Source organism: Sinohyriopsis cumingii, chromosome 12 (genome assembly GCF_028554795.1).
Source record: "Sinohyriopsis cumingii isolate HCF-2022 chromosome 12, ASM2855479v2, whole genome shotgun sequence".
NCBI lineage: Eukaryota > Metazoa > Mollusca > Bivalvia > Unionida > Unionidae > Sinohyriopsis > Sinohyriopsis cumingii.
In genome coordinates, this window is record NC_142972.1 from 22,572,335 (window position 1) to 22,585,172 (window position 12,838).

At 33.9% G+C, this 12,838-nt stretch overlaps 1 protein-coding gene across 2 annotated transcripts in view; it reads right to left on the reverse strand.

Annotated features, from left to right (window-relative positions):
- Positions 1-6,740: 6,740 nt before the first annotated feature.
- LOC149786094 (zinc finger-containing ubiquitin peptidase 1-like) overlaps positions 6,741-12,838 on the reverse strand; it is a 46,267-nt gene continuing 40,169 nt past the window's right edge. For both annotated transcript variants that reach the window (XM_089976399.1, XM_089976398.1), the window contains exon 9: positions 6,741-12,550. In XM_089976399.1, the coding sequence (XP_089832525.1) occupies positions 12,515-12,550 (36 nt within the window). In that variant the 3' untranslated portion in view covers positions 6,741-12,514. The remainder of the gene's footprint in view (positions 12,551-12,838) is intronic.

Below are 12,838 nucleotides of genomic sequence, written 5' to 3' on the forward strand. Positions count from 1 at the left end.
TTGCATCTCTCCATTATATTAACATTCTTTTACATTTTTTTTAATGTATACTTTTAAAAAAAATGAATTAGACATTTGGCATTTTATAATGATTCCTCATGTACATAACCAGGGCTAGGCCTTGATATATACTATGCAATTGCATCATTGGCTGGTCTGCATTGCAGATACAGATTTACTCTTTAGCTTTAAATAGGCAAGTGGAGTTTTTCCTTACTTCTGAAATGGAACATGTTTTTCACCAGCATGTGACCCAGAAAATTTCAGGCCAAACTTCACAGACTAACAGTAATTGAATACATTCGGTAAATTTCAGGCCAAACTTCACAGACTAACAGTAACTGAATACATTCAGGCCAAACTTCACAGGCTAACAGAAACTGAATACATTCAGGCCAAATTTCACAGACTAACAATAACACCAAACTTCACAGAGTAACAGCAACTGAATACATTCAGTAAATTTCACAGACTAACAGCAACTGAATACATTCAGTAAATTTCACAGACTAACAGTACCTGAATACATTCAGGCCAAATTTCACAGACTAACAGTAAATGAATACATTCGGTAAATTTCAGGCCCATCTTCACAGACTAACAGTAACTGAATACATTAAGGCCAAACTTCACAGACTAACAGTAACTGAAAACATTCAGGCCAAACTTCACAGACTAACAGAAACTGAATACATTCAGGCCAAACTTCATAGACTAACAGTAACTGAATACATTCAGGCCAAACTTCACAGACAAACAGTACTGAATACATTCAGGACAGATTTCACAGACAAACAGTAACTGAATACATTCAGTAATTTCAGGCCAGTCATAACAGACTAACAGTAACTGAATACATTAAGGCCAAACTTCACAGACTAACAGTAACTGAATACATTCAGGCCAAATTTCACAGACTAACAGTAACTGAATACATTCAGGCCAGACTTGACAGACAAACAGTAACTGAATACATTCAGTAAATTTCAGGCCAATCTTCACGAAACAGTAATTGAATATATTAAGGCCAAACTTCACAGTCTAACAGTAACTGAATGCATTCAGGCCAAACTTCACAGTCTAACAGTAACTGAATACATTCAGGCCAAACTTCACAGACTAACAGTAAATGAATACATTCAGGCCAAACTTCACAGAAACAGTAACTGAATACATTCAGGCCAAACTTCACAGTCTAACAGTAACTGAATACATTCTGGCCAAACTTCACAGACTAACAGTAAATGAATACATTCAGGCCAAACTTCACAGACTAACAGTAAATGAATACATTCAGGCCAAACTTCACAGACTAACAGTAAATGAATACATTCAGGCCAAACTTCACAGAAACAGTAATTGAATATATTAAGGCCAAACTTCACAGACTAACAGTAAATGAATACATTCAGGCCAAACTTCACAGACTAACAGTAAATGAATACATTCAGGCCAAACTTCACAGAAACAGTAATTGAATATATTAAGGCCAAACTTAACAGACTAACAGTAACTGAATATGTTCAGTAAATTTCAGGCCAATCTTCACAGAAACAGAAACTGAATATATTAAGGCCAATCTTTACAGAAACAGTAACTGAATACATTCAGGCCAAACTTCACAGACTAACAGTAACTGAAAACATTCAGTTTTATACAGCAAGCTCATTAATTTACAGTACATTCAAACGGTTTTTTATTTTCATTTAATATAAGATGTTATTGATGCAATAAACTTAAAGTAATAATTTAAGCATATAGTTTTAAGAAATTGAAGTTTCAGCCAATTTCTAATATGTGGACTACATTTTTAATATTCATTTGGACATACTTAACAAGAAAATTCTAAACAATATTGCACTACTGTTCTGTTTTTATCACTTTTTTCTACTTTAACAGTTGCAAGAAAAGTTAAACATAGTTCTCTCTGCATGGACCCATGTTGAAAAAATCTCAACAACATTGTAACAAAACTCTTCAAAATTTGTGTCACAGTCAGAACAGCTGCTGCTCTTTGAGTTATGTCTCCATTTACGCTACAGAAGTTTGTCAGTTTTATCCTCAAATTTACTAAACAAATCCTATTCCTCTGTAATTTTAATAGACAAATAGTAAGTCCATCCACTTACATTTGCTCCTTTGGGCTTTTAAAAATTTCAATACAAGATTTCAGCAGCAAAGAATTTCTACCTCTCTCTCTTGTTTGATGTCACTTTGCACACCAGCTTCAGCTGAAACTCATTGTCAAACATTGTCCAAAATATTGTATTCCATTTCAACTTTATTTCGTGATCTAGATACCGTGAAATGTATATAATCTGTTTGCCACTACATATGCTACTATGCCATTGTACCCAGTGGCCATTTTCACCCAATGAGACTGCATTTCTTAAAATTACAAATATGACATTTTTAAATAATTTCCAAAGTATAGAAATAAATCATTCCTAATATTTTATAACTGGAGTATTACTGAATGTTTTAAGTTGCACAAGTAATTCCTGGCTGGGTGTGCGATAGGAAATCACAGATTGAACATATGTATCGAACGCCAGATCAACCATGTAAGATTAAATGGGTATACAATAAATATTTGTCTTTACCTCCATCCGTAAGAGTTGTATTAAGAGCCTTTGCACTTTTGACCAAATGATTTTGATGATCAATACTCACCATCAAAAGTAGGTCACTATGACATACACCTTCATGCCAACTTTTCCTATGCACTATGTGTGATAAACCTATTGGAATAATAGCATTAACTTCGATACATCTCAAAGATGCAATATGTGCCAGCCTTCACAACTATTCAGTGCATTTTCCAAAATATTTTAAATAAGTTGATGTACTTTGACCAATTAATGGACTAGTCTCCACTCTATTGTGTACTTAGACCAATTAATAGACTAGTCTCCACCCTATTGTGTACTTAGACCAATTAATGGACTAGTATTCACCCTATTGTGTGCTTAGACCAATTAATGGACTAGTCTCCACCTTATTGTGTACTTAGACCAATTAATGGACTAATCTCCACCTTATTGTGTGCTTAGACCAATTAATGGACTAGTCTCCACCCTATTGTGTACTTAGACCAATTAATGGACTAGTCTCCACCCTATTGTATACTTAGACCAATTAATGGACTAGTCTCCACCCTATTGTGTACCCTTATTGTGTACTTAGACTAATTAATGCCCTAGTCTCCACACTATCGTGTACTTAGACCAATTAATGGACTAGTCTCCACCCTATTGTGTACTTATACCAATTAATGGACTAGTCTCCACCCTATTGTGTACTAATTAATGAACTAATCTCCACCCTACTGTGTACTTTCCTTACTGCTTTTTTATGGTGAAATTTGCATCATCTGATTACAGCCTCAGATCAAAATGTAATGTGTGAACTCCTTTCTTGATGTTATTCAAGTGCAATAAAAGGACATTATTATATACTCCTTTTTTTTCTCCATTAACTTTACATTGTCAGAATCGTTCAGTATTCTATGATACTGAATACCTTGATATTGCACACACATGCAAATAAAAATAGTATAGTGTATTAAGAATTACTTTGCAAACAAACCATGTACACCCATGTAGTAGGCTTTAGGTTTCAGTTTATTAGATTTGTTTGTGAATGAACTAAAACATCTGTTTTGTGTATTTGAAAGTAGAGATGATAAAGTGAACAATGTGGACGAGGTTACTGAGTCACAAATGAAACTTCAAACAAGCAAACGAATGAACATGATATTCACAATGTCCACAACAAACATGAGACGCAGTATTGAAAATACCATTCTGATCATTTAAACAGTTATTTAGGAGAAATGTTCATAACTTTTTGTTAATGGAATGGTTCAGACTATGACCAGTGCTCTCCAGGCATATAAAAATAGCATAAAAAATGATACCGAGAGCAAAGCTCGCATATATATTAGAAACCTACCATTTTATAAGTGAAAGCACTAAATTTGTGGGGAAAAAAAATGTAACTGAAGGTTTTTGTAGATAAGTAAGGGCCTCAAAGCCAATAAGTGAAAATGACGAATTCTTATTTCAGCCAGATGAATGGATTGTCACACACCAGCTTCTGTGCAATTTTGCATGTTATATTCGTTGATACAATATTTTGGATTTAGGCTAGCGATAGACATCATACATGATACAGATCATAACATAGCTAGGGGAACATGCAAGTGACCAGGCATAAACGTCTTTTTTAGCTGGTAATAAGAATGGCAAAAAATGTACTTAAGTTTTGCATCTTGAATTTCCTCAATGTACTATCTTACTTCTGCAAACCCAAATTATATGAGCTATGTCATGAGTGCTAAAGCTTGATTACATATTTAAAAGTTGTACTGTAATTTCTACTACCTTCCAAGTGCAGTAACATCCTCCTTACTGCACTAAAAATGAAATGAACATTATATTCCATAGTGTCTTTTTGATAATTACAAATGATAGAGTTCATATTTTTCCCCACATTATGATTCCAAACATTCAATGACAGAGCAGAAATACGCATGTAGATGAGTCAGGATGCCTCCCTTGCTACTCAAATCAGATGTACTTCATGTGGAATGACACAGGTAAATCCAGTCCATAATCACAAAATTTAGAAGGCTTGACAAAAATACCAAAATCCATTTGTTCCAGATTGGAAACGTTGCAAAAAATTACTCTAAATTTCATTTGTAAGTAGACCAAAACAACAATTCCTTTTGAAAGTGATGTCGAGCATGCAACTAAGTTCAAACTTTGCTGGACAGAGTTATGTGTGCATTAATATTGTTGTGTATTGATGAATCTGCGGTTGTGTATTTTATTTGGAATACAGCATTAATTCAGTTACTTTGCTCCTTTAATATATTTTTTACATAATTAAGCCATAGGTAGAAAAAGAAAATGAGTATATAATAAAAAGGTTACAGCATTTGTATGAGAAAATATGAACTCATTTTGTCGGATGGATACTGCACTCCACAAGGTTGTGCAGTATCCATCCAAAACAACTCGTTCACATTTTCCCCTACAAATGCAGTAACCTGTAATCGTTACCAAAGAATGACAATAATGGATTTTTTTTAGAGTTGCTGCTATATACAAGGCAATGTTGGTCATGTAATGTTATATCCTTTGCTCATATTGCTTTTTCTTCTTGTATTGGTGATTGCTGTTTACCTCCTTTAAAAACAATCCCAATAATCTTGTATACAGATTTAGTGCATGTGAGATAGAGAAAGAGTAATGAGTAGTTTAACTGAAATCTTCTGCCACTCTTCTTGGATTGGTATATAATTGGATCTTAAGAACTGTTAACTCATCTGGAGAAATTATCAAGAGAGAGTATCTTCGCTTTCATCAAATCTGAATGTTTTGTGAAAGGTTGTATTTCATTACAACTTAGTTTTAATGTATTCTGTTCCTATTGTTGCACAGAAGTATTTAAAGCTTGGATATTAAAGTCCCTACAAGCTCAATGATGACATTACTTGATGATTAACCTAAAATGGAAACAACAAAACGTCAGTATGTCTTCTGTCTTTGACGAGTGATTCATTCTAAAGTTAACACTAAATCTGGACTGAAGTTTTAACATCTAGCTCATTGTCTCTTGTACTGATGTCTGACTGCACCAACGCCCATAATAATCAGGTCATTTGGATAAAATCAGTTTTAATTTAGTTCATTTAAGAAGGCTGACCTATTTTCCTAGTACAGCAATGTAATATCTTAAAGATGCATCCAAAATATAATGAATGTTGTTGTACGGTTTAATGCCATTTTTCAGCATAAGATCGGCTATACATGGCAGCCGGTATAAATGGGGGAGGAAGAACCCCACAAAAACCCAGAAAGAACCTCCAACCCACAAAAATCTACTGGCAAGCTTTCTCATGTACCCACATTGGACAAGCCAGAGACTCAAACCCATGCAGACAGAGGCGAGATGGCCATGATCCGTAATGGTGAGTGCTTTAGACCATTCAGGACCCCTGTAATGAATGCAGAACTAATAGAATGAATTGATGCAAAAAAGATATGGTTGTAAAAGGTTAATTAAACATTAACAACCAGATCAGTCAACTGATTCTTGGATGATGGTTTGGTACTTCTAAAATTGCATCCAAATATTTTTCATATGTTTAAAAAAATTAAGAGTGCTGGCAAAAGCTCCCAAGATGTAAAAGTAGGTCAGAGTGGTATCTTTTGAGGATTAGAACTAAGCACTTCTCAAGCTGTAAATATTTATCACTGATGATGGCTGCAAGGGTGAAGTATCCATGATACAGACTGAAGGAAGTACTATAATGATAACAGCCATTTCAGCAAAAACTGTATGTCACAGTAACCATTTTTTAATCTAGGCCAATTTGAGAAATAACCTTTTATCACTATGGGACTTCTACTGTACTTAATACAGTCCTTAATGCTTGAAAAGTGAGTTACAACAGCCTACTTCTAATATATTTTGACAGATCAAATAACAAGTCCACACAGTCAGTTAGCCAATATTTGATTATTAGTGTAGTGTTTTGTCATCAACTGATATCAATTTTCAGAAAAATATTAAAGGACATAGCCTACTATTTATTTGGTCTGTAATTATTACTGCTGACATACTTCATTTCAAAGGAAATTTTGTATCAGGAATACAAGGGAATGATAAAAACAAGCAACATTTGTAATATGCAAGCATATTAAGGAATGAATAAAACAAGATTTAAGTAGTTGCAAATGTTGTATTAAGTTTCTCCCAGGTATGTGCATGTGTAATACCAGTTGAGATAAGAGCTCATGATCATGGATGCAATATAATTAAATTACAACAGGAATAAAAATTTTAACTATAAAACAAATATCAGTTTAAATTATCAATAATACATTTATTTCAGACTGACCCTGATTTGGGTTTGTAATGACAAAAACTGTAGAAGGTAAAGAAATGAAACCTTCACTAAAGACTCATATAAGGTCAAATTCTCAATTAATTATTTCAGACATCTGCTTTGATATTCTTAAAACTGCTTGAAATGAATAAGCTGGTTTTTATGCAACAATAATTCATAACAAAAAGTAGTATCAGTTACCAAAGTTATTGGATCTTTAAGGTATGGGTAAATCTAAGTTCCATATTTAAGTTTTAAGCTTAAGTTTCACGGCTTCCTCAGAATTAGATTTTCTTTTTCTTGCATCTGACTGTATTTTTAAAAAAAAGTTTTACTTACTGTCTGTTTGAATCAGTTAACAAGATAATTTCAGTAATAATGATTCATGGCATACAATTTTTTTATACGGTAATAAATCACATTATGTAATAATATCAAAGATAAAACATTACAGAAAACCTTTCAATTAGAACAGTAAATACAAATAGTGTTCCTTTACTATAATGCTACTCAGGGTAGCCATAACAATGAACACTGATACAGAGGAGTTCACCTTATACTGGAAAACATTACAAGCAAAAAACAAAGTTTACCTAGTACAGTGGGATCTATGATTATTCCCATGTTAGATCAAGGACTGTTATATTCAGGCATGTTATTTTGTGGTACATTACAAATAACAAAGTGTACCTAGTACAGTGGGATCCATGATCCATGTTATTTCAGGGACTGTGTTATACTGAGACATGGTATTCTGGGGTACATTAAAAAATATTAAGTTTGGGAATATTACAAGCAAATAACTAAGTTTACCTCGTACAGTGGGATCCATGATCAAGCCCAAGTTATAGCAAGGACTGTGTTATATGGAGGCATCTTATACTGGGGTACATTACAAATGACAAAGCTGTACCTAGTGGGATCCATGATCATGACCATGTTATATCAGAGACTGTTATATTGAGGAATGTTATTCTGCAGTACATTTTAAATAATAAAGTTTACCTAGTACAGTGGTGTCCATGATCCATGTTATATCAGGGACTGTGTTATGTTGAGGTATGTTATTGGTTGCTGCTGTTGTAAGGTTTAACACCATTTTTCAGCACCAGACAGGCAGGCTATACATGGCAGCCAATATAATTGGTGGAGGAAGAACCCTGGAAAACCCTGAGAAGAACCATCAACCCATGTGAAGCTACTGGCAGACTTTCTTATGTGCCAACATTAGCTGAGCCTGAGACTCGAACTCACGCAGACAGGTGAGATGGCAGTGATCCGTAACAGTGAGCGCTTTAGACCAATCGGGCCCCACATATTATTGGTACATTAAAAAATATGAAGTTTGCCTAATACAGTGGTATCCATGTTTATACCCATGGTATATTGGGAACATTACATTCAAGTAAAAAAGTTTACTTAGTACAGTGGGAGCCATGATCCATGTTATATCAGGGACTGTGTTATATTACGGCATGTTATACTGGAAAATGTTACAAGCATAAAATGAAGTTTACTCAGTATACTCGGATCCATAATCTTACCAGTGTTATATCAGGGACTGTGTTATATTGAGACATGTCATACTGGGGAATATTACAAATGAAAAAGTTTTTACCCACTATAGCTGAATCTACAATCATGCCTGTGTTATATCAAGAATTGTGTTATATTGAGGCACTTTACAATGGGGAACCATTGTATTCAGGTCATGATACAGATAATCAATAAGAAACTAGTGAAAACACTGATGCAGATCTATCATCACATCATCCATCAACAGATAGGATCCGCTTGCTTTGCTTCAATCTTATTCTGTCATAACCAGTCCTTCAATTTCTCCCTCAAATTAAGATTGAAAAAAGAGATTTCCATTGATAACATTAAATTATGATGACACTAGTCATAGTAGGAAGCTCTTATACCCTGAATTTAGACAAGGTCACTTTCATTCCTTGTTACTAACTCTATCAAACAATGTCTCTTTAATTCCTTGCTACCTACTCTATTCCTTGTTACTGAAATTGTCAGACTAGGTCACTTTCATTCCATGTTACTACCCGTGTCAGACTAGGTCACTTTCATTCCTCGTTACTACCCGTGTCAGACTAGGACACTTTCATTCCTTGTTACTACCCCTGTTAGACTAATACACTTTCATTTCTTGTTACTTACCCCTGTTAGACAAGGTGTCTTTCGTTCCTTATTACTAATTCTATCAAACTAGGTCTCTTTCATTCCTTGTTACTACCTTTATCAAACAAAGTCTCTTTCATTCCTTGTTACTAACTCTATCAGACAAGGTCTCTTTTATTCCTTGTTACTAACTCTGTCAGACAAGGTCTCTTTCATTCCTTGTTAATACTTCTATCAGACAAGGACTCTTTCATTCCGTGTTACTAACTCTATCAGACAAGAGTCCTGTTATTATTGAGTCACAATTAAAATATTTTTAAAAACTTCTTTTATGATACAACTCATGAATTTATTTAAATCTGGCCAAGCTCTTGCTTGGTATTTTCTAAACACTTGGAGCATGACACTTGAGCTGAAGCTCAAAGTCCAAATACTTTGACAAACTAGATCTTGAAGTATGAATGATACAATTTTACAGATTTTCCTAACTCAAGTCTCATCCTTTAACTGCTGAATGTTACAGAACCAGCCCTCTTTGAATTATTATATTTGACTTTGGAGTTTTTAGTTTGAGTTTAAATTCTGTGCTCAGGAAGTTTTAATAATAGGGTCCCTGTTCCCATGTGGGTTCTGTCACTATCCCCATGATGGCCCTATCCCTGTCTCCTTGTGCACTCAAGTTACAAAGTGCAAAATCTAACACAGATTCACACTTTAACATTTGGATCCTTATATTAAACCATAATCATAGTATTTAAAGACTATGGCAAAAATAAAAAATAAACAACAGAAAAATCTTTGCATAAAATAATAGTGGTAATTCTTCATTATCATGATCTAAAGTGAGATTTTAAAACGATTTCAGTTGTTCCCTCCTTTATTATATAAAAATTGTGCCATTAGCTTGAAGTTGCTGGAGAAAAATGCCTGGAGAAAAGCTATAAAGCAAAAAGATAATATTTTGTTTTTCCCTTTAAATTAAATATAACCAAGAGCAACAGCCTGTGAAAGATTCTTGTAATCTGTCACTTTTAATTAAAAAAGAAGTTTCATAGTATTTCATCATATAAATTCAATAGGTGGGTCATAGGAGGAAGGATAAAGTCTAGAAGACAGTACATCATAAGATAGCAGAACTGTTTTCATTTCTCTCCACTGTTCTTTATTCTGCCTATCGCATCACCTACCACTGTTTCTTTCAGTGAAAAATGGCTCATTCTTCAGGAGAAAGACTTATTCATTTCCAACTACCCACTCAAACACTGAACAAAGCTATGTTTCCTGGTATAAAAATGCTTTCAGTTCTAAAAAAATAAACATATAATGTTTTAAAGAACATCAGCCGTAAACCTGTTCATGATGTAAACTGCTCTACAATACAAGGTTTGAAACTTTTCACCGATTCCATCACATAAATGGTGGCCAGTTAGAGTAATTTCCAGTTGCATTGGTTGTTTCAATATATCGAGAGGAGAAGAAGAATACATCTCAGCATATGTGTGGTGCAACTAGAAGACCCATTACAGTCCAACAAAGTTGTAATCTGTCATTTGTTTTCTCCGTTTGTCTAGCTTTTTCAGTTATTAACTTGTGAACAGATTGTATAGCTTAAGTTATTCAGGTATTCCGCATTTACAACTTCATAAAAAACAGCTCACTAACATAATTATTGCAGAAAAATGCTGGTATGAGATTATTTAGCACAAACTATAGTGCTGTTGCTCTGACTTTCATTTATCCAGCTATCAATTTATATCCTGCCATGATGGGAACAAGTTACTGCAGGAAGGTTTCCCATTTATCCATGAATCAGGTGAAACCAACATTTTAAACAACAATAGTCTGCATTACAAGATAAATCTGTACACCGGTTTTTAAACATTTGATGTAACAATTTTCAAATCACATGCAAACCATTTTTTTGTAGAAAAAAAACACATTAAATTTTTTTTAAAAATCTGAATTATAACATATTTTGCGATTGCAATAAACGTAAGAACACATCACAGTCAATTTGAAAACAAAAATATGTTCCAAAAATGACATTAACATGTGCAGTTAGTGCATTAGCACCTAATCTTTGTGTCAATACCATCAGCTACATTAACACCTGACAGCACTGGCACAATGAGGCTTCTAATATTTAGTGAAGAAGTATACATTATATAAGTGCAAATACTATTTTAGTATTAGAAACTAGTACCTTACTTATCAACCCATACTGATTCATGACCTGTTGACTATGTAAAGATCCTTCATGTTTTGTCGGAAATATATCTGTGAATACTACATGCAGATTACATTCTTATTAGCTACAATTATTACAGACAATACAATGACTGTCTATAGTTAAGAATGATATCTCAACACTTTCCTCATCATTATCAAAATAGCTAATTCTTTTTTTTGTTATTCTCTATTTATTCTGTCTACATAAATAATAAATAATTCAAATAATGTCTCATCTCTCTCTCTCCCCATCATGGCACATACAACATGAAATGCTGCTGTATCTACTGTGTTGTGACATGTCAGTTCCAACATCTTTGCTAACCAAGGTTCTGATTATGATAACCCTATCTACACCCTGGTGGATTGAATAGACATTTCAGTGCTTTGTCCTCGCAACATCTACTGGATTTCATGAGTTGCCTCCATCAGTATATAAAGCCAACTTACCAACAGCATGTAATAGTGGTGCACTGAACATCAGCCAAAAATGGTGGAGGCAACTGAATTAAAAAGGATACTATGCAAGTTTAACATTGAAAGTGTGACTACCTACTAGCTGGAAGCCATTACAGGTATATTTAAGTGAAAAGTATTTGTACAAACACGGACCAGCAGTAGAAAATTGCTTATTTATCAGTCCATTCAAGTTGTGTGTTCCCCTTGTTTTGATCATGCAGAAACAGTGTTCAGATTTGAATCTGCTCGATATGCCAAGGAGTAATTATGGTTATCATATTGGAACCTTGGCTAGTGAAGATGCAATTCTAAAGGCATCAAGCAATACTGCTGTTTCTGAAAATAAGCCAATAAGCATAATGTTGAAATTTTCATCTGTGCACTAAAACAAGCAAAGTAAAAGGAAAACTGAATGGACCAAAACAAGTACAAGGAAAAATCAGACCAGTTGAGAGCTTTTGAATGTCATTACATAAAGATTTGATTGCACAAAAACTTCTAGAAAGGATGGAAAACAATTAAAGTAGGCATGCATTGCAAGGACTATCAGTGGCAAAGTTGGATTTTTGGATCCAAGCTTCATTACCCTGCACCATTTAATATATTGCGAACTCAGTTATGCATTTTTTAAGATTAAAAAATCCATCTTTGTGAATCAAGCTAGCACAGATATTTTATACTGAAAGGAAATGTCTGAAACAAAGTCTCCAGCATCCATACAAGGAATCCATGCATGCCTCCATATTTCTGTGTATCAATTTTTTTATGTCACCAGAAAGGCTCCCTCCATCAACTGATTTGGTCTGATTTCAGAATTTTAGCTTCCTGCAACAGAAGATATGAAGTAAATGAAAACATAAGTCTAAGAATGACTTGCTGTGAAGCTGACCCGACTTTAACACTCAACTCATTCTATCAAAATTGCATAAAGTGAATAAGAATTTTTGGGTGTCCATATTATACGACATTTATAAAACAATTTTTTTCTCTTATGCCTTGCAAAAAAAACGTAAATCATTCAATAAATTAAAATAAATAAAGATCAAACATACTACTTAAGTACCAAATAACAAGTTATGTGATGATGTTCAATTGTTCAATAACTGATACTGA